The following is a 23,383-nucleotide window of genomic DNA, read 5'->3' as shown; positions in this document are numbered from 1 at the left end:
GTCTCAGACGGGCCGGGGGGTTTGCCCCCGGGAACTCTCTCCAGGTAAACCCAGGAAAAAAAAAATAAATTTTGCACCAAAAGGAACTTAGAAAACTTACCTAACCTTATTATAACAAGAACAATTTATTTTAGCCTAACCCAGCTAAATACATTTTAGATTTTTTTACAGTAATTTCATACTAAGCAAACACAGTGAAATATATTTTTTTTCGTAAGGTTCAGAATAATTTTGGCGAAATTATTGCATACACAAATTTTCACTTGTCCTATATGGCAAGATGAGTGTTGCTATTTAAGCCAAGATCGCAAGTTCTGCCTATTCGGCACGACATAAATGTACACACACACACACACACACACACACACACACACACACACACACACACACACACACACACACACACACACACACACACACACACACAAACACACACACACACACACAAACACACACACACACACACACACACACATACACACAAACACACAAACACACAAACACAAACACACACACACACACACACACACACACACACACACACACACACACACACACACACACCAAACACCACACACACCACACACACCACACACACCACACACACCACACACACACACACACACACACACACACACACACACACACAAACACACACACACACACACACACACACACACACATGTATATATTCTAAATGGGGAAGTGGTACAGAATTCTTCCTCCGTAAGCCATGCATGTTGTAAGAGATGACTAAAATGCCAGGAGCAAGGGGCTAGTAACCCCTTCTCCTGTATATATTACAAAATGTAAAAGGAGAAACTTAAGATTTTTCTTTTGTGCTACCCTGTCTCGGTGGGATACAGCCAGTGTGTTGAAAGAAAGACGAAAGATATATATATATATATATATATATATATATATATATATATATATATATATATATATATATATATATATATATATATATATATATATATATATATATATATATATATATATATATATATCAGTGCACCATGCAGAAACAAGCAGCTATATACAGAGAAAGATCGCAGTCAGCAGGATTGATACTGTTAGGTAAGACACATATGCAACAGTTAGGTATCTTTATTTTGAAACTTTTCGCCTATACTGTAGGCTTCTTCAGTCGAGTACAGAAAAGTTGATAGAAGCAGAAGATACTTGAAGACGATGTAATCAGTCCATCACCCTTGAAGTTTTGAGGTGGTCAGTCCCTCAGTCTGGAGAAGAGCATTTTCCATAGTCTGAAACAATATCTTTTCTGTACTCGACTGAAGAAGCCTACTGTGTAGGTGAAATGTTTCGAAATAAAGATGCCTAACTGTTGCATATGTGTCTTAACTAACAACCTGTCGGTATTTTATACCATTTTAATGTTCAGGATTGATACTGCTACTGAGACAGGCAGATTCCCAGACAGCGCTCTTATCCACTCAGCCACAAATGCCTGAAAAGCTAGAAAGGAATGATCTCATCAACAGCAGCCAACATGGTTTCAGGGACGGGAAATCCTGTGTCACAAACCTACTGGAGTTCTATGACATGGTGACAGCAGTAAGACAAGGGAGAGAGGGGTGGGTGGATTGCATTTTCTTGGACTGCAAGAAGGTGTTCGACACAGTTCCACACAAGAGATTAGTGCAAAAACTGGAGGACCAAGCAGGGATAACAGGAAGGCACTACAATGGATCAGGGAATACTTGTCAGGAAGACAGCAGCGAGTCATGGTACGTGGCGAGGTGTCAGAGTGGGCACCTGTAACCATTGGGGTCCCACAGGGGTCAGTCCAAGGACCAGTGCTGTTTCTGGTATTTGTGAACGACATGACGGAAGGAATAGACTCTGAAGTGTCCCTGTTTGCAGATGACGTGAAGTTGATGAGAAGAATTCATTCGATCGAAGACCAGGCAGAACTACAAAGGGATCTGGACAGGCTGCAGACCTGGTCCAGCAATTGGCTCCTGGAGTTCAATCCCACCAAGTGCAAAGTCATGAAGATTGGGGAAGGGCAAAGAGGACCGCAGACAGTACAGTCTAGGGGGCCAGACACTACAAACCTCGCTCAAGGAAAAAGATTTTGGGGTGAGTATAACACCAGGCACATCTCCTGAAGTGCACATCAACCAAATAACTGCTGCAGCATATGGGTGCCTAGCAAACCTCAGAACAACATTCCGACATCTTAATAAGGAATCGTTCAGGACCCTGTACACCGTATACTTTAGGCCCATATTGGAGTATGCGGCACCAGTTTGGAACCTACACCTAGCCAAGCACGTAAAGAAACTAGAGAAAATGCAAAGGTTTGCAACAAGACTAGTCCCAGAGCTAAGAGGTATGTCCTACGAGGAGAGGTTAAGGGAAATCAACCTGATGACACTGGAGGACAGGAGAGATGGGGGGGACATGATAACGACACATAAAATACTGAGAGGAATTGGCAAGGTGGACAAAGACAGGATGTTTCAGAGATGGGACACAGCAACAAGGGGACACAGTTGGAAGTTGAAGACACAGATGAATCACAGGGATGTTAGGAAGTATTTCTTCAGCCACAGAGTAGTCAGCAAGTGGAATAGTTTGGGAAGCGATGTAGTGGAGGCAGAATCCATACATAGCTTTAAACAGAGGTATGATAAAGCTCACGGTTCAGGGAGAGTGACCTAGTAGCGACCAGTGAAGAGGCGGGGCCAGGAGCTTGGACTCGACCCCTGCAACCTCAACTAGGTGATTACAACTAGGTAAGTACACACACACATACACAGAGAGAGAGAGAGAGAGAGCGAGAGAGAGAGAGAGAGAGAGAGAGAGAGAGAGAGAGAGAGAGAGAGAGAGAGAGAGAGAGAGAGAGAGAGAGAGAGAGAGAGAGAGAGCGAGAGAGAGAGAGAGCGAGAGAGAGAGCGAGAGAGAGCGCGAGAGAGAGCGAGAGAGAGAGAGGGAGGGAGGGGGGGGGAAGGAAGGAAGGAATCGACGAGGTGGACAGAGACGGGATGTTCCAGAGTCGGGACACAGCAATAAGGGGTTTCAAGATAAGATAAGATAAGATTTCGTTCGGATTTTTAACCCCGGAGGGTTAGCCACCCAGGATAACCCAAGAAAGTCAGTGCGTCATCGAGGACTGTCTAACTTATTTCCATTGGGGTCCTTAATCTTGTCCCCCAGGATGCGACCCACACCAGTCGACTAACACCCAGGTACCTATTTGCTGCTAGGTGAACAGGACAACAGGTGTAAGGAAACGTGTCGAAATGTTTCCACCCGCCGGGAATCGAACCCGGGCCCTCCGTGTGTGAAGCGGGAGCTTTAGCCACCAGGCCACCGGGCCTGGAAGTTGAAGACTCAGATGAATCACAGGGATGTTAGTAAATGTTTCTTCAGTCACAGAGTTGTCAGGAAGTGGAATAGTTTGGGAAGTGATGTAGTGGAGGCAGGATCCATACATTGCTTTAAGAAGAGGTATGATAAAGCTCATGGAGCAGGAAGAGTGATCTAGTAGCGACCAGTGAAGAGGCAGGGTCAGGAGCTGTGACTTGCCCCTGCAACCACAACTAGGTGAGTACAAACACACGGGGGGGAGGGGGGTAAAGGAAGGAGTTGTGAATCGACCCCTGCAACCACAAATAGGTAAATACACAAAAGCTAGTGCCAGTAACAAACACAACAGGCCAAGTATTGAGTAATGACATTATTTTTATTTTATTTTTTATTAACACATCGGCCGTTTCCCACCAAGGCAGGGTGACCCGAAAAAGAAAAACTTACATCATTCACTCCATCACTGTCTTGCCAGAGGCATGCTTACACTCATCTCAAAGAAATTAAGTTATTAATATTTAACCTTTTTGTGTTATTTAATACCCATTGTGTAATAAGCATTCCTTTGTATATTGAACATAGTCATTATAATTTTGAAAATGAAAAAAAAATATAGGAAGAGTATCGGCATCGGCCGAAAATTGCGTATCGGTATTGGCCAAAATTTTGGTATCGTTTCATCCCTTGTATATACATTTATATTTATAATTATATAATATTCTTCTGTCTTGGCGTTGAGTGTCCACAGTTCCACTTTTAAGGGGTGCGAAGAAGTAGGCGTTGCATCATATAGTTTGATGTTATTCTGATGGGAGGTTGGACTATGGACACGTTCCTACCCCCCCTGTGAAGGCGGCACCGGCGCAGGACACTCGTGTTCTCCCTCTGTCTTCCACTATCGACGTGAATCCTGCCCTTAAAGGGGTGTCGCTAGGCTAGTCAGTCACAAGCTGAGCCTGGCGGAAGGGGTGAAGGTGCTCCTGGATAGTCGAGTTCCCGTCCATCATATACGTTAGCTTGTGGGTTCTTAGCTCCAATGTAAAATACATTAGCTCGTGGATGATACACATTTCTTTCAGCTAATGATTAGAAATTGGTTGATTAACATTAAACTCTGAATTTAATTACTCGCCAAATCTACCTTATATGTGTTTAATAGAATTTATTGGAGAATAAACAAAAGAGGGAAATAGTTCTAGTTTTGTATTCGTCGGCCATATGGTACTGAGCGTGGCTATTGAAGGGGATGAGCAGTCAGGCCGAGATGGGCCAACAACTCAAAACCCCTCTGAGCCTGACCCGCCAAAGTCACCCGTTGATGTTGTGGTTCAAATATCACCTTCAAAGTGAGTACTATAAGTGTCTGCCTTGCCTTTAACAAGGCTTTATACACCGAAATGTGTCTGTGTTTACATGCTGAGTTTAGTATTACCTCCATTATAGGGATTATAGTGTTTTTAATTGATGGTGTACAGATAATCTGCATTTTGGTGCTCGTGTTGGCGATAGACTTCAAAACTTTTTTTTGACTTGCCACTCTACTTTGTGACAACGTTGTGGAAAAACAAGGTTCATCGTGCCGCCTAGACAAGCCAAGTCATCAAACTAGCCCGTCTCAGATGCTTCGATTTTTTTTTCGGGGAAGAAGTTGCATTATGCACTTGTAAATAGTTATGTGGATTAACACTGCATTTTTTATTTTATACCAAAACTAAGTTAACAATCTATCCTAGCCTTGCTCAGATTGACTTAATATATTGATTATTCCTACACAATCTCAGATCAGCCTAAATATAGTAGTGTTAAGTAACACCAATTAAATACATATTCGTGATATTCTAAACGATTTCAAGAATTATTACAACAATGAATTTACATTATACGTAGGGAAAAATTATGCTTGACGAATGAACCAAGTGAGCAAGTTTGTTTGGATTGGTAACATGAGATACCGACGCGATGGTAGAGACAATTGCAAGTGTAACTGATAAGTTTACAGGTAAATAAGCATCCTCCATGGCCCATATGTGACCTTTTGTGTCGATAAAGATTGGGATTATCATTCAGGATGTATAAGTGTTTAACATCAGAAGAGGGGGGAGGGGTTAACAGCACCTGTTCTTATTGTCATGGTGCTAACACAACTTTAGAGTAGATAGTTCTAAGATTTTTATATAAAAAAAATAATTTTGATAGGTTCATCTTTACTTTCATTTTGGGCAAAGTCGAACCGACTGATTTTTATATTTATGGCATAACTGCTTTCTTGTTCGTCAAGTTGAATAGTGAAGTTGTAGCGAAGTTTGGTGCTTATGTGGCAGCCGTCTTGTTCTGAGTTTCTTTAGTTGATGTATCTGGTAATGTTACCCTACGGGAGTACCTTGAAGCTGGTGAAGGGCCTTTGATCTAAAGGTGTTGGGGAAACTCTCCATCCCCTTGGATCAAACCTGATTACCTCCTATTTACAGTGTGCTGTATCAACCTTACGGGTTTAGCGCTACCCTCATGAATATAGTAATAATAATTTGATAGTATTTTCGGAAGTGTAATTTTGTTACTTTTGTTTTTTCAATTTCAATTTGTCGAAGAATATACATTGGTGACATGATAGGTTATGTACTTAATAACACTGGTAGGGTTTTAGTACAACCAAAATTTGTTAAGGTACATTTTACAATGTTCGACAGTAACCAGACAGGGAGGTACAACCATTCTGTTATACTTGTCTACCAAATGTATTGCACTCTGGCAGGATTTCTGCTCTGCCTCATGAGCTCTTTATATGACAGCTAGATCTTAAAAACTTCTACTTAGAATCAGTGTACAGTGTACGTTTATTTATAATTTGTCTTATACCCGTAATGGTTTTATTCCATATTATGAGGTCAGGTCTGAGACCAGGCCGCGTGGGCGATGATCCTCAACTATTAACGCATCTCACACAAGATAGTTTTCCTGTCATGTTTCACAGGATGGTTTTTCCCTGTTATACTTCAATACACAAGATGATTTTTCTGTTGTACTCCATTCTGGATAGTTTTCCTGCCATACTCCATTCTGGGTGGTTTTCCTGTTATATTTCATCACACAGGATGGTTTTCCCTGTCACACTCCATCACAGGATGGTTTTCCCTGTCACACTCCATCACAGGATGGTTTTCCCTGTCACACACCATCACAGGATGGTTTTCCCTGTCACACACCATCACAGGATGGTTTTCCCTGTCACACTCCATCACAGGATGGTTTTCCCTGTCACACACCATCACAGGATGGTTTTCCCTGTCACACACCATCACAGGATGGTTTTCCCTGTCACACTCCATCACAGGATGGTTTTCCCTGTCACCACAGGATGGTTTTCCCTGTCACACACCATCACAGGATGGTTTTCCCTGTCACACTCCATCACAGGATGGTTTTCCCTGTCACACCACAGGATGGTTTTCCCTGTCACACACCATCACAGGATGGTTTTCCCTGTCACACTCCATCACAGGATGGTTTTCCGTCACACACCATCACAGGATGGTTTTCCCTGTCACACTCCATCAAAGGATGGTTTTCCCTGTCACACCATCACAGGATGGTTTTCCCTGTCACACACCATCACAGGACGGTTTTCCTGCCATACCCCACACCCAGGATGGTTTTTCCATTTTTGACTTCGTGTCGTTCCACTGTGTCCTTGTGTTGTTCCCCTGTGTCCTTGTGTTGTCCCCCTGTGTCCTTGTGTTGTCCCCCTGTGTCCTTGTGTTGTCTCCCTATGTCCTTGTGTTGTCCCCCTGTGTATTTGTGTTGTCCCCCTTTGTCCTTTTGTTGTTCCCTGTGTCCTTGTGTTCCCCTATGTCCTTGTGTTGTTCCTCTGTGGCCTTGTGTTGTTCCCCTGTGTTCTTGTGTTGTTCCCTGTGTCCTTGTGTTGTTCCCCTGTGTCCTTGTGTTGTTCCCCTGTGTCCTTGTTTTGTTCCCCTGTGTCCTTGTGATGTTCCCTGTGTCCTCCTGTTGTTCCCCTGTGTCCTCGTGTTGTTCCTCTGTGTCCTTGTGATGTTCCCCTGTGTCCTTGTGTTGTTCCCCTGTGTCCTTGTGCTGTTCCCCTGTGTCCTTGTGTTGTCCCCCTGTGTCCTTGTGTTGTTGCCTGTGGCTTTGTGCTGTTCCCCTCTGTCCTTGTGTTGTTCCATGTATCCTTGTGTTGTTCCCCTGTGTCCTTGTGTTGTTCCCCTGTGTCCTTGTGTTCCCTGTGTCCTTGTGTTGTTCCCTGTGTCCTTGAATTCCCTGTTTCCTTGTGTTGTTCCCTGTGTCCTTGTGTTGTTCCCATGTGTCCTTGTGTTGTTCCCCTGTGTCCTTGTGTTGTTCCCCTGTGTCCTTGTGTTGTTCCCTTTGACCTTGTGTTGTTCCCCTGTGTCCTTGTGTTGTTCCCTGTGTCCTTGTGTTGTTCCCTGTGTCCTTGTGTTGTTCCCCTGTGTCCTTGTGTTGTTTCCCGGTGTCCTTGTGTTGTTCCCCTGTGTCCTTGTGTTGTTCCCCTGTGTCCTTGTGCTGTTCCCCCTGTGTCCTTGTGTTGTTCCCCTGTGTCCTTGTGTTGTTCCCCCTGTGTCCTTGTGTTGTTCCCCCGTGTCCTTGTGTTCTTCCTATGTGTCCTTGTGTTGTTCCCATGTGTCCTTGTGTTGTTCCCGGTGTCCTTGTGTTGTTCCCATGTGTCCTTGTGTTGTTCCTGTGTGTCCTTGTGTTGTTCCCATGTGTCCTTGTGTTGTTCCCGGTGTCCTTGCATTGTTCCCTGTGTCCTTGTGTTGTTCCCTTGTGTCCTTGTGTTATTCCATGTGTCCTTTTGTTGTTCCTTGTGTTGTTCCCTCGTGTCCTTGTGTTGTACCCCTGTGTCCTTGTGTTGTACCCCTGTGTCCTTTGATCCCCTATGCCCTCAAGTTGTCCCCCGTGTCCTTGAGTTGTCCCCCGTGTCCTTGAGTTGTTCCCCGTGTCCTAGTGCGTTGGAAGGAGAGTGAATAGAATGGATGGGTGTGGTGCTGGGGTGGGTGTGGTGGAGGATTAGAAAATAGTGAGGGGAAGAGGTTTGTGGGAGGGTTTGGCGGGCTGCTATGAATGGTGGTGGGGAGGGAGGAGCAGAGTTGGGACGTGACTATGATTTTCTCTCCCCTCACCCTTTGACCTTCTGTCCTCCTCTCACCCTTTGACCTTCCCTCCCCTCTCCTTTGACCTTCCCTCCCCTCTCCCTTTGACCTTCCCTCCCCTCTCCCTTTGACCTTCCTTCCCCTCTCCCATTGACCTTCCCTTCCCTCTCCCTTTGACTTTCCCTCCCCTCATGCTGGGCCGGGACATATACCGGCGAATCTCACACTCCCCTCATACCACTTATCCTCCTATGTTTATATTTAAGCTTATTTCTCTTTATTTCGTCATTTACATTTCCTTTGGGTAGATTTTCGTTCATTAACATCCAAAAACACACATTAAATATATTAAGGGGATAAAGAGGTTTTATCACTCAGAAAATGGCGATGCACCAAGCGGAGTGCAAAAGTCACATGATCACGTTCGCATTAGTTTGCGTCAACGAAACTTTACCCACAGTCCTCTGTGAGAGTGAAACACCATGTTTATTCAGGAGGATGTGTTGACTTTACCTCCTCTCACTGGTGACCTTCCGTATCATCACTTATAACCTTCCCTTCCCTCGGTATACATCTTCCCAGAGATAATAATAATATCGTTGCCGACAACTACTCTGTAGAAATCGATCATTATTTTACACTTTTTAACACATGCAACCTATGTCCTGTGCAAATTGTTATTTTGGGAGACACGAGGAAGATGAAATACAATAGTAGTATATACAGTATATTAGTTGTATATAAAGTATAACACCCCCAAAAAAAATCACATTATGGAACTGTGTAGCTTGCAACCACAGTAACAAACGGGCTTCTGCATGGATTATGTGCAACTTCTGTGGGAAATGGGCCCACATATCTTGTGCAGATATTCAGTATTCATCTACAAGAGATATTAAACCAGGGAAGTGTTTTTGGGTATGCCCAGATGAGAACCAGTGGAAAAATAATCACATTGGTATTAAAAGACGAAAACATCAAAACGATTTTCATAGAAAACCTGACAGCATTCTGTAACAGATGGGAAAATTACAAGTCTGGGTCAGATGGTATCGCCCCTGGTGCAAATGCTGTCCTGGTAGACAGTAACTGTAAGAATAGAGGAATGAATGTTAGTGGCCTGGAGGGACACAGGAACTCTAGTGGGGAAATAGGTGTAGACAAGAACATGCAAAACCCAGTGTTACAAACTAGCAGTACCACTGAAGATAGTAAACAAGGGGATGACCCAAGGAATAGTGAAGATAAAATACCAGAAAAAGCTGGTGAAGGCACCATTGTTAGTACAAGTGCTGAAGATAGTAAAGAGACAAAAACATGCACCAGTAGGAAATGCAGTCACAAAAAACGAAGGTAAACAGAAATCAGACCTATGCAAATTCTATGCATTAGGTATCTGTAGGCATGGAGTATCTGTTAAAACAGATGGGACGTGCAACTCTAACCACCCCAGAAAATGCCGTGCCCATATGACAACAGGAAAATGTAACCTTCCTTCCTGTAAACTTTTCCACAAGGAAATGTCACTCTTCAGTTCAGGAAAGACAATGCTATAACTTATATTGTCACGCACACCACCTAAAGGGCACAAGAAGATACAGAACATCCAGACCACGGGAAAACCAGGGTAGCCACAACCACTCCAGAGAGAGGTTTCTTAGCGCCAGGAAGGAAAAAAGCTGGCAGGAATTGACAGAAATCGTACATCAACTCCGATCATTTCTGAAGTGGAATCAGTCAGTGGCCTGAGGGCATATCAGGACAAGACCCGCACATGACACAGTCTCATTCATTCAGACACGGGAGGCAGGCCGGCGGCACCTTTGACGTTCCCCATCCCCACTGTAGGCTACACCACGGAGGAAACGTCGCTGTGTGGCCCCCACCATCTGTCCAGGGCCACCTACCCTGGACTACCAATCGAGGGGTTGACCCCATAGTCACCCGGCGAGCCCTAAGGAGCCTTCTGTAGCTCAGGGCGCGGTAGCCCACAACCTTGTTTGACTCTGTCAACCCCCCCCCCTCCCCCGAGTGTGGAAAATATCGGTATTTTCCAGAACGGTTATGCCCACCCCCCATGCTCTCGCGAATTCCTTGCATTGTTCAAATCTCTAGTAAGGCTGATGCATGCAGGGGATGAGATGAAAAGCTGTAAGCCTTCTCCCTGAAAACTGGCTGCCTTGGATCAAACGTGTAGCGCATGCTACACGCCAAGGTATTGGTCCAGTGTGGGTAGATTGGTAAAGCACTGCGTACCTTGTCCTAAGGTTCGTAGGTTCGAGTCTCCTTCAGCCAGAGATCAGTGTTTGTGTATATTTCGCATGCTCTCGCGAATTCCTTGCGCATATATATATATATATAATGTGTCGTGCCGAATATGTAAAACTGGTCAATTAGCAAGAACTCATTTAAAATTAAGTCCGTTCTGAAATTTTCTCTTATACGTTTAAAGATATATTTTTTTCATTAATGTTGATGTAAAAATTTTTAATTTTGCATCAAAAGAGTCTTAGAAAACTTACCTAACCTCATTATAACAAGAACAATTTATTTTAGCCTAACTCAACTAAATATATTTTAGATTTGTTTACAATAATTTAATACTAAACAAACACAGTAAAATATACTTTTTCCGTTAGGTTCTGAATGATTTTGGCGAAATTATTGCATACACAAATTTTCACTTGTCCTATATGGCAAGATGAACGTTGCTATTTAAGCCAAGATCGCAAGTTCTGCCTATTCGGCACGACATATATATATATATATATATATATATATATATATATATATATATATATATATATATATATATATATATATATATATGGTCCAAGGCAGCCAGCTTTCAGGGAGAAGGCTTACAGCTTTTCATCTCATCCCCTGCATGCATCAGCCTTACTAGAGATATTAACAATGCAAGGAATTCGCAAGAGCAGGCGAAATATACACAAACACTGATCTCTGGCTGAAGGAGACTCGAACCTACGAATTCCTTGCATTGTTAATATCTCTAGTAAGGCTGATGCATGCAGGGGATGAGATGAAAAGCTGTAAGCCTTCTCCCTGAAAGCTGGCTGCCTTGGATCAAAGTCTAGCCCAAGCTGGACTCCAAGGTATTGGTCCAGTGTGGGTAGATTGGTAAAGCACTGCGTACCTTGTTCCAAGGTTCGTAGGTTCGAGTCTCCTTCAGCCAGAGATTAGTGTTTGTGTATATTTCGCCTGCTCTTGCGAATTCCTTGCATTGTTAATATCTCTAGTAAGGCTGATGCATGCAAGGGATGAGATGAAAATCTGTAAGCCTTCTCCCTGAAAGCTGGCTGCCTTGGATCAAAGTCTAGCGCAAGCTGGACTCCAATATATATATATATATATATATATATATATATATATATATATATATATATATATATATATATATATATATATATATATATATATATATATATATATATATATATGCTGCCTCGTTTTGTTTTCTATTCACATGTGTGTTGGGAAAAATGTGTTGGTCAACACAGGAAACAAAGTTGTTAGGTGTGCATTGCTTTTACCCAGATGCGGGTGTGCTGACAGAGCTGCTGATGTCATGTAAGACCGATACTGACAACGTTGCACTGACTGCTGATGTTGACGTTGTGCTAACACTGATGGTGACTTCTTGATATATTGCCGTTTGGTCATGGTATTAGTGTGAGGATAGTCAGCAGCCACGTTGGGTGATTCACTCATTTTTACTATTACGATTAATTCTCACGAATATTAATTTTGAACCAAACATTCACGAAGCACATTAATGATTTTTTTTATCGTCATTTGGTAAAAAATGTCGAGAAGTACATTGCTCTGTAAATGTTGTGGCTTCTTTCTGTTAAAGTTGCTACGCTTTAATGTTTGCTTTAAGATAAAAAGAAATTTTCTGCTAGCATAGCTATTGATTTTGTAAGTTGCTCAGAGGTCAAGCTTGAGGTTACGCAGCGTAAGAGAGAACTGAATTGACTGTTTTCTTTAGAATCTTAAGAGCGTTGAATGATACATATGGATTTACTGTAAATAGCGGATTTACTGCCTTTTTGTGAATAAAATGATACGTATCCTCTTTGAGAGTGGCTACGCGAAGATAGTGATGATGGACATTGGGAGCTGTGGGAGAGGCTTTTGTGGTCAGTGCTAAAACGACCCCTACTTATCCTATCAACCACTTGCACCACACCTCCCTCTCTTTCTCTCTTCTCCCGCCCTCTCATCCCATCTCCTTACGTCATCCTGTCACCCATTGTATCTCCATCTCTCCTCATCCCTTCTCTTTCCTCACCCCATCTCTTCCTGTTTTTCCCTTTTCATCTCCCCTTACCACAGCTTTCCCTCTGTTTGCCCTCACCTATCTCTCCCTTTCAACATTCTCCCCACCCCATGTCTCCCTCTTATTTAGAGATAAGAGAGAGCACCTCTTATTCAGATGTGTTGATTATTAAATTGAGTGCTAAAATTGAAAGGACCTGTACAATATCACGAAGGTACTAGAAGCATTTTCAGGTGAGAGGCTCAAATGTAGCCTATAGTACTTACCATATTTGTTTTATTTCCATGTGGGTTTCTTTCACTATAGTCAATGTTTGTTACACTTTTTTGTGTAAATATAAACATACCTATGATTATTGATAATTTCACACCAATACTGGCTCGGCATTAGCGTTAAAGCGGGGTTGAAGTATTTGGTAATTTTTATTTTATATTAAAAAATCAATATAAACTTGCATTTCGATAAGGTAAAGACGTAGTTGCCAGCGAGTGTTCCAGCCAGTCAATATATTGACGTGCTGGAGCCGGCCGGCCACACCACCCTGACTAGGCTGGCCGGCAACATCATTGGCTTCTACCACGCAATACAATAATTGTCCTTCAAGCCTCCTCCCCTACACTTTGTGAATAATGTATTGTAAACAGTAGTGCGTGAGCGCTAAGAGACATCGAGTTATCGGGTCAGAATCTAATGCGTGTCGCTCAGTCACGAATGCGATATTTCTTGGAAAATATCTAATCTAACAGTAACAGTTGTTACTAGATGTAATTACATAGACATGCGATCCAAGAAAGTATCCATCACTGCGCGATCTGAATAAAGTATCCTCATATTGCATAACCCGACCCTTGTACGTCCATGTATGTGAAAAGATTAGTGCAGAGTGCGGCATAAATTTTTAATGCAGTAAAGTGTTAGCATTAAAGATTTGAAGCGAATTAGATTTGGTATTCAAAAGTTATCACATATACACTACTTTATATTAAATTTTTAATTGGTTATGCTGCTCCCATGTCAGTATTAGCTGAGGAAAAGTCTCACCGGCTCTAGAGGCTAATGAAAAAAAAATCATCAGAATTATTTTTGGCTGTCCTAAAACTATCAAGGTTCTTAATTTGAGGAAGGAGCTTGGCGTTCCCAGTATTAGTTATAGGATTATTGAAATTAACAATATGATATATTAAAAAATGAACCAGATGCTTGGCACTACAAATCTTACTAAATGTCTGGAAGTAAACACAGATCTAAATGGGTTGTGAAAACATGCAATTGTATTAAGCTTTATAACTTGCACGAACTGTATCGCAGTAGACAAAGTCAAGAGCAAGTCACCCCCCTGGGAATTTGTCATACCCTACTTGGACATGGATGATGGGGTTGTCCTTGAATGATGGAGAGTAATAGTCACTTGTAGGTCTGCTGTTTAATGTAGGAAATATGTGGATACAGTGAAACAGGTGACACGTCCACGCTCTAAGGTTCCAAGATTTGAACTGAGATGAAGTCAGTGCCCTTGAGCACTGATACCCAACAGTTAATCATACTCGAATATTGCTTACTAGGCATATTATTATAATCATGGGGGAGCGCTAAACCCGTAGGATTATACAGCGCTTGTGGGGGGGGATGGAAGGTATTCAGGTTCAAGTCAGGGAACCGGAGCACAGATCCAATTCCCCTGATCAAGAGCCCCTCACCAGTGTCAAGGAACCTTGAGCGGTTACTAGGCATAACTGCTAACTGCAACCCGACACAAGGATCGCCCATCGCACAACACTGTTTTCTACATTACTGACACTTGTATACATTTCAAATCACATACCTGCTAGCCCCTTCCAAGAAGCTCATCATTAGTAAATCCTTCCTTAAATCACTTGCAAAGGCTACTTCATAAGAAAAAAGATCTCGCCTAAGTTTTAGTAATAATATATCATATATATACTGATGTATCTAAGCAGGGGTCTACTGGCCGGGCTGCATCAGCTCTTGTTGCCACCTCCCTACATAGTTTGAACGATAGGAGCTATGTCGAGTTGTTTGCCATGCTAATGGCAGTCAAATTGAATTACTCTTCCACGATAAAGTTAAAACGTTAGCCAAAGAAAGTACTCTGAAGGAAAATAAAAATTATAATTCGTATGTTATCCGAGTATGACTTATTTTCAGTCGTCTTGTTTTTGACCCAAGTGCTGGTTATTTTTTTTTTTTTACACTTTCTCTGCCCAGATGTATTCGCAACGGTTTTTTTTTACAGATGATTTAAGTTTCTGTTTTGCATATAATGTCTAACATTAGGAATAATAATAGAAGTAAATAATGAAACAATGTCATAGGAATGCAGTTAGAAGACTGAGTAGATCTATCACTGGTATGATAACATTAACGTAAATAAGTATGTTTATGGAGCAACTTGCAGTGCGATCAGATTGATGTAGTGATAGGCAGGCTTAGGCTTATTTAAAAGTACTTCTGGCAATTTGGCAGACATGATCAAACTACTACTGTAAATACAAATTATGTGTTCAGCCTTATCTTTACTTTCTTGAACTCTATGTACTTAATTGTCCACTTATTGAGAAATATGAAGATAAAGTACAATCTGTGTGATATGTCAAGGTACCTATTGAAAATAAGGAAATAAACATATTAAGCAGATATCCTAAATTTACTTGCAACAGGAAGTCTATTGTTGATATAAATCCATATGCACTCCCGTTAACCCTTCTGGAATCTAGTTCCTAGGCCTTTTGTGTATCCATATGCTCTTCCGCTATCGTGCATAGGATGAATTGGGTGTGTACAAAAATCTAAAATTACAACCTAAAATCAAGGCAAAGCTTTGAGAAAACACACCAGCACTAAAAGTTTAACCGACCAAAAGTGACATTGTCCAGATATTGCACAGAACTCGGCCAGAGGTGCACCTACGCAAGATGAATCAGGCATTGTTTTAACTATTTTACTGTACAGACAAATTTGTCCTCGCTCAGACAAAACTTAACGAGTACTATCCTGGCTGTAAGATAACATCAGTCATTAAATATTGAAGCCGTTCAGAAGTAAATTGAAATTAATTTAACTTGGTTTAACGGGCATAATTGTTTAACACTTTGACAAAATAGGAAAATCTTCACCTACACTTGAATTTCGCTCTGCCGTCGTCGAATTAGGAAGCATCATTTTTGAACGTTTGAATTTCCTCTTTGACTTTTTGTCTGGTCTGATCTTCGCATATTTCATCTTTAGCACATCCAGCCCAGCAGCGCTGTATGACCCGTGTGGTTTTAGCGCTTAGTTTTAATTGTTATAATTTTGAACGTTTGGAGGGTTTGGAAAGTTATCAGTCATTCCAGGATGCTGGGAAGGGGTTTAACAACGGTAAGAAGGCAACTGCACATGCCAGTTGTTCCAACAACTTGACTCTGGGTATCGTACATGTTTGAAGCTGATCGGATAAGTCCTTGAGTTATAAGAGAAATAAAAAAGTTAAAAAAAAAATATTTTTCAGCAGCTACCCTGGACATTTAAATAAAGGCGGAAGTTTTAGTGTACTACAACATCACTTAATACCAGTCACCATAATACTGCTGCCTTTAACTTCTCAGCCTACCACTAAATACACCAAGCTTGGCACACATTACACTTTCAGTACCTCTTACCACCACTGTCATCACCCGCATCACCACCACCAAACATCTGTTTCACCACAACCATCGTCATCATCCTTATTACACCACTACCATCCTCACCACCACTACCGCCTTCACTACACCCTTATCACCACCACCACTAACACATTATTACCGCCTTCATAATTACATAATCTTCATGACTTGCTGCTACCATCCTTCACACTTCTATCACCAACACCCCAGCTTCACCTCACTTCTGCTACCTCCATCATCAACCAATCACTCCCACCATCACCGTCATACGTCTACCACATTCCACAACATATTTCATCCAACATATCAATAACGCGACCGTAGGAATTCATTCAAATGAAGGTGAAATGATAAGTGAGGGTCGAGACAGGTGTGTTTTGTGTACAGTAATATTTCCATGGCGATCCAAGACTCTGTATGCTTTATTTTGTGATACATTGTCCATTCATTTTCTTCCCGTAATGTCACATCTCATTACCTTCTCACTATCTCCATTTGTTACTTTATTGTGCTCATTGATTACAACATTTCCCATTTTCTGTTACCGAGTTGTGTGTTCTTTGGTGTTGCATTTATGTAAGTCTTCTCTCTACTTGATGTTAATATGAGCGTATCCTTTTCTTAATCATTTAAACTTTTTATATTTACCTATTTGTTTATTTATATGATTACTAACAGCTGGGTGCCTAGTCACGCGACTCCAGCGACTGAGTCTAACATGTCGTTTCCAGTCACTAGCCATCGAGTGTAATAAAATAATGCTATAATATGTGGGACAAACGTCCCAATATCGCATTTTTGTGACTGATCACACAATCGCCAGAGAACTATATGTATTTTGATCTCTGCACGACCCGAGAAAGGTATCCCCGTATTAGTAATAATGGTGGGACTGATCACCTCATATCTACATCTGTACGACTTCTTCTGTCACCTTTGCATTTCGACTGAAGGAACCTACTGGGCCGGCGTAACGTTTCGTCAACAACGATATCAGGTGATCCCCAGGAATTGGCCACATGCTGGGCTGCGGGAGTAGATAAATACTTCAAGCTTCTGAAATATATCTGAAGGATGTTTTCGGGGGTCAGTGCCGCCGCGAGCCGGTCCTAGACCAGGCCTTGCTGGTAAAAGCAACATTAGTGGTAGGTAAATTTGATCTACCTTCAATGAATTCTACAAGACTGCCAACGCCTGCTCAAAATTGTACATATCCAAATTCAACCTGAGAGGCGTTTAAGAAAAGTATGCAGCTGTCTGCTAGGCACACTTCAGGGTAAAGAGGAGGGGGAGGGCTTTGCATGGAAGTTGAAGGTCTCTTAATCCAAGAAATTCGAGCTCTCATTTTGCATGAAACCTAATCATCCCATCCTCCCTCTTCCCTATACGCTAAGTCCTTTTGGGTTTAGAACTTGTCCGTTAATATAATCTGCCCCAGGTCAGTGCACTTCCTCCAAGAAAAAAAACTAAATAGCCAAAAGAAGATGGAAAAGAATAGATAATTTTTATGCCTAGGATGCCTTGAACCATCTAAGGTGTCCAGTCCTGCCTTTGTACAGGTTATCTAGAAATTATGGTAAAATTGGAGCGGAGGAGTGAGCATGACTGATATTTAAAGATGGTTAACTGGAACACGAATGAAGTGCAAGCTTCCAGTGTTTGAATTGTATAACCTACATAACGTCATTCTTGCTATGCGTCTTTATGCAAGGCTTTGTAACACATTCCAGTTTATCGTCTTTTTTTTATATCAAAATATTTATTACATATAATATGAACAAAATATGAAAAAAAAACAAAGTTTATCTTCTGCATTCATATAGTCATAATTGTGAATGGTGGTCAGTGGGAGCATATCTCAGCTAACCAGTGATGTCAGAAGTGTGAGTAAATGTCTGCTAATGATGTCAGTAAAAAGTGTCCATTAACTTCAGTGATGTCAGAAATCTGCATTTTCGCTACTGACTTGAGTGGCGTCAGAGTTAGTGTGTCTACGCTGTCGGCTTCAGTGATGCTGTTAGAAGTCAGTGTGTAATGCAGGTTGGCGTCAATAGTTTCATGTGGGTTCGTATTTTAGGATCCTGTTTAAAGTTGTTGAAGATTAAAGAACTGTGGGAAAGACTCCGTAGCGTGTGTGACAGTCACTGTAAGCATTCAGTCTGGTAAATTGTGTGATTAATTAAGGTTATACTAGTCTCAACTGGGGACAGTTTAGAAAGGTGTTGAAGTGTATTTGTATAATAGCATCTCATTGCATCGAAGTTTAGTTGATTTGGTTGTGGTGCAGCCCGTATGCAGTTTTTTTTTAGTTGTCTGATTGCAACATCTAATGAATCATATTGAAGAATAACGCAAAGTGCCAGAGTTGGCTTTATTTTTTTTCCATGGATGTGATGCTTAAGCCCTTTTTATTATTTCTCAAAATGTAATGTTTGGACTCATTCTGATTGCTTCTCGTTGATGGAGTTAGCGTGAACGCTGTCACGTTCAGTGTATAAGTGTATGATTGCTGCAACCTCTGTTATTTTATTGGCATCAAATTGTGTTAATGCATGTTTGAACCATAGTGACACTGGCAGGTTGCTCTGTTTTTTCTGCTCTCTCTCTCTCTCTCTCTCTCTCTCTCTCTCTCTCTCTCGTTTGATCAAAACTAGCTATGTCTTCTCTTATGACTGTTTTGCTTAAAAGTATTATCATTAGGCTTTGAACGTTGTTTTTTGTGTTTAATGATGCAACGTGCTCAGTAAATTACCACGTGAAATAAGTCCTTGGCAGGCTGGAAATTCGAAGATGTTATTGTCTGTTTTGTTATTCTGAGGATCACCACCACCGCGACCTGGTCTCTGACCTGGACTCCTGTTTGAATTAGGGTAACGATAGAATAGGATAAAGTGTGCCAAGAACTAGAGCCTACCCTCATACGCCTGGGGGTGATGCAAGCAAGGGGTGACCATGAACACTTGTTTCACTTGTGATGCAACACTGATAGTCTTCTCTTGTCTTTCGTGCCCCTGCTCACCATAACCCCGCTTCCCCCATCTCACATACACACCCCTTATCTTAACCTAACCTTGCCAAAGTTTACGTAACATAACTAATTTACCTAACAAAATTTGGAAAACTATCTTGTCTTGGTGGGTAATCTTCAGGTGAACGCAAAACATTATATCCAGCAAAAAACGATGAATTCGTAAGTCATACAGCGCCGGGAAGGGGGGATAGGATGAAGGGCTGTTAATTAGGCTTGATCCGAATAAGGAACAGGTAGTTCCAATATCTTGAATCTACAAAAAAAAAAAAAAAAAAAAAAAAAAAGCAACAGGTGGAATTTCAGCAGAAATGTGAAAAGTGAAAGTCATTATCGACGGAGTTGCCGTATGCCTAGAGAGGGGTTTCGGGGATCAATGCCTCCGTGGCCTAGTCTGTGACCAGGCTTCCTGGTGGATCAGAACCTGATCAACCAGGCTGTTACTGTTGGCCGCACGCAAACCGACGTACGAACCACAGCCCGGCTGGTCAGGCACTGACTTTAGGTGCCTGTCCAAAGCCTTCTTAAAAACAGCCAGGGGTCTGTTGGTAATCCCCTTTATGTATGCTGGGAGGTAGTTGAGTAGTCTAGGGCCCCTTACACGTATTGTGTTGTCTCTTGGTGTACTCGTGGCACCTCTGCTTTTCATTGGGGGGATGTTGCATCGTCTCCTCAGTCTTTTGCTTTCGTAGGGAATGATTTTCTTGTGCATATTTGGGACTAGTCCCTCTAGGATTTTCCAGGTAGATATTATCATGCATCTTTCTCTCCTGCGTTCCAGGGAGTACAAATCAAGGGACTTCTACCGTTTCCAGTAATTTAGGTGCTTTATCATACTTTATACGTGCCGTTCTAGTTCTAGTTTTGGTGCAAAATAAAATTGTAGAAATAAATTATATAACTCACTATTGTTCATGGAGGGGGAATTTTAGTTTTTCTTGTACATATTCAAGGATAAATGAAGCAGCAGCTCTATTTTTTTTATATATGAATAAAGTTTGAACAAATAAAGCATTCGAGAGTTCATATTTAGATGTTTTTTATTGGTTATGTAAGAAGTGAAGGCGGAGTGAAGGAGGGTTGAGGATATGGGTCATGAGACTGCCGTGTGGCGCCACATGTCATATTGTTCACTTGTCTAGAATCCAGAGGTGCATATATGTATGTCTGTAAAATTTCAGCAGCTCACAGGAGAGGTTTCGGATAATCCATGTTTTTTGGTGGTATCAAGTTTGAGCCCTGATCTTGAATTCAGCAAAAAAAAAAAAAAAAAAAAAAAGAATCATGCTTGCCTCTTTGACTTTACGCCGTAATATCCCGCCTCAGGGAAGTTCATTGTCAATTAAATGGTACAACTCCAGACCTACAAATACAGAATCAGTTTAAGGAAAAGAATATGGGGGTCTAATTGTGTAGAAAATTATATAAACAGTAAAGATTTACTATAATCCATTTAGTTAATTATATCATATAGGCATTTGAGATGTGTTCACCCCTAGCTTATTGACACCATATACATGATATCCGTGTATGTTGCTCTCTTGCTTCGGAAAACAATTGTTCATATCTTTGTAACGTTAAAACTTATTTTACTGTTATTAAAAAACCTTAACTAAATGGAAGATGCATGCATCAGTAGGGCATCTGAAAGTAAAAGCACAATGAAATACATTACGACTGTCTGTAGAGCCATTCAGATCACTTTGACTATTTTGCAGCCGCGGCAAGAGAAACCACACACCATGTCATCAGTTCCAAATTGCAACAAAGTACGCACGTTTAATAAATACAGGGTATAAATAACAAAAAAAGGCACAATGCCGTGACTGGAACGATACACAAATAACCCGCACATAAGAGAGAAGCTTACGACGACGTTTCGGTCCAACTTGGACCAAACTTGTGACTTTGGAAATGGTCCAAGTCGGACCGAAACGTCGTCGTAAGCTTCTCTCTTTTATGTGCGGGTTATTTGTGTATAAATACAGGGTATCATGTAATAAGACTTAAGATGCTGCTGTGGAAAGGTTATCACTCTACATCCTTATATATGTGGAAAATTTTGAATTTTCCTAAATTCACCATGTGTAAATTTGAATAATATAATTGTGTATTAAAATGTGATTCTGATTTGAACCTTCGAAAAATTTCGAGTGACGGCGGGGGGGGGGGGGGTAGAACAGCCGCAGAGACACGCGGACGGGAGGACGCCATAGGGAAACACTGGTCTATTAATTATGCAATGTAATCAGGCGCCATGGGAGTTCAGTTGGTGTATATCGAACTGAATCCGTAATTTAGAAATTGCTGATACGTTCCCGTTGAAGAATTGGGATAAATAGTGTGGAAAACCCTTACAATTCGGCTACAAGGACGGAAAAATAGGGGACTTCGATCCTTCCCAGCAGCACAACTTAGCTAAGTGACGCTTGCCCATAACATATAGTAGTTTTACATTGGCCATCGTAAATTCTAGCTATTGGGGTAGCGTTAGGGTGTGTTACAAATAAAAATTGTGGTCCGGTATTGAAATGGTAAGTGGTTATGCGAATTTCTTTTCTAATAACAGCATTGTATTATATTTATTGTACTATTATATTTTGTGTACCCGGGAAGTAAACCAAAACATAGTCCACACAATTTTAATTTACCAGAATAGCTGGTTTTAATATTGTAATTATTAATTTAAGGTCAGGTCTAGCTTTTCGTGAGTAGTGATGGAGTGGGCATCGAGGGAGTGAAAGTTCTGCGACCTACTGTGACTAAGTCCCACTTACCTCGCCCAAATTACTTGCACGTAATAATTCAGGTAATACCCTGTAAACCTCATGCAGGTAATTTCTCACATAATAATTCACAATATAGACCCTACAAAAACTGGTACCTGATAGGTTTTTGCCACCTCCGGTGGTACTAATAGATATCTGCTCTGACTCTTGGACTAATTCGGTAGTGAAAATTATTCGTCAGAATTTTGTTTGGTGTTTTGCTCGTAGGTCATTATATTCATTTTCTCTGTTTCGCCCTGTACTCCGCAGAACGCGGTTTGTGCGTTCTCTAGCAAGGATATGGAAAATAAAATAAGTAAAGAGTAAAGCAAAAAGTACAGATATCCCTATCCAACCCTTCTTATAATCAACCTATTGTGAATGTATGGCAACAACCACCATGATATTTATTGCAACTAGAAAAATTCTCATCTACCAGCAGCTTCGTAAAGGTAAATAGACATTTTAACCTCTGCTATATTTTCCTGGCAATGGATATTTACTTTATCATTGGTAGTTTTGAATATAATAATTAACCAAATCGCATATGATTGAATTTTATTTATTTGCATTTAGCCAAAATGAAGTTTCGTTTTGTTCGAGGATATTGAATTTGTTAAATTTCTGAAAACAGTTAAAAAAGTAAAAAAAAAAAAATGGTGAAATGTGCATAAAATTAAACGAATTATATATGTAAAAATTGCTAATAAGTAGGTTCTATGCCAGAAATACCACTAATATCCTGAGTATAAAACCTTAACATAGTTGACGTGTAAACCCGGGGCCAGATTACTGGCCAATCAGTGTTTTTGATCTAGTCTAGACTAAAATAATCCTATAAATCACTCTATTAAAAATATTATCATGTGATTATGCAAACTTCCTGTTTTCAAGGGCATTATAAGAACAAAACGTTTTTAATGTGATAAGTATATTTTTAATATTTATATTACAAGAATAGTTTAGTGGGATTTTAGTCATTTTTACTTAATCAAGAATTTTATGGTTGACTCAACTCAAATGCTGAGTCATCTTAACGCGATAGTGTGGCTTGAGTAGTTTGTGTCTAGGGGTAGGTTAGGTTAGGTTAGGTTAGGTTAGGTTAGGTTAGGTTAGGTTAGGTTCGTCAGGAAACGGTTTAAGTGGTGGGTCATAGTGAT

The 23,383-nt window shown here is 41.1% G+C and overlaps 1 protein-coding gene across 1 annotated transcript in view; it reads left to right on the top strand.

Moving 5' to 3' along the window:
• Positions 1-4,434: 4,434 nt before the first annotated feature.
• LOC128684717 (equilibrative nucleoside transporter 1-like) overlaps positions 4,435-23,383 on the top strand; it is a 91,641-nt gene continuing 72,692 nt past the window's right edge. Inside the window, exon 1 of the mRNA XM_070102350.1 lies at positions 4,435-4,685. Within this exon, the coding sequence (XP_069958451.1) occupies positions 4,558-4,685 (128 nt within the window). The 5' untranslated portion in view covers positions 4,435-4,557. The remainder of the gene's footprint in view (positions 4,686-23,383) is intronic.

Source organism: Cherax quadricarinatus, chromosome 5 (genome assembly GCF_038502225.1).
Source record: "Cherax quadricarinatus isolate ZL_2023a chromosome 5, ASM3850222v1, whole genome shotgun sequence".
Classification (NCBI taxonomy): domain Eukaryota; kingdom Metazoa; phylum Arthropoda; class Malacostraca; order Decapoda; family Parastacidae; genus Cherax; species Cherax quadricarinatus.
Note: the sequence above shows the minus strand (reverse complement) of the source record. Positions and strands in the feature narration are given on the sequence as shown.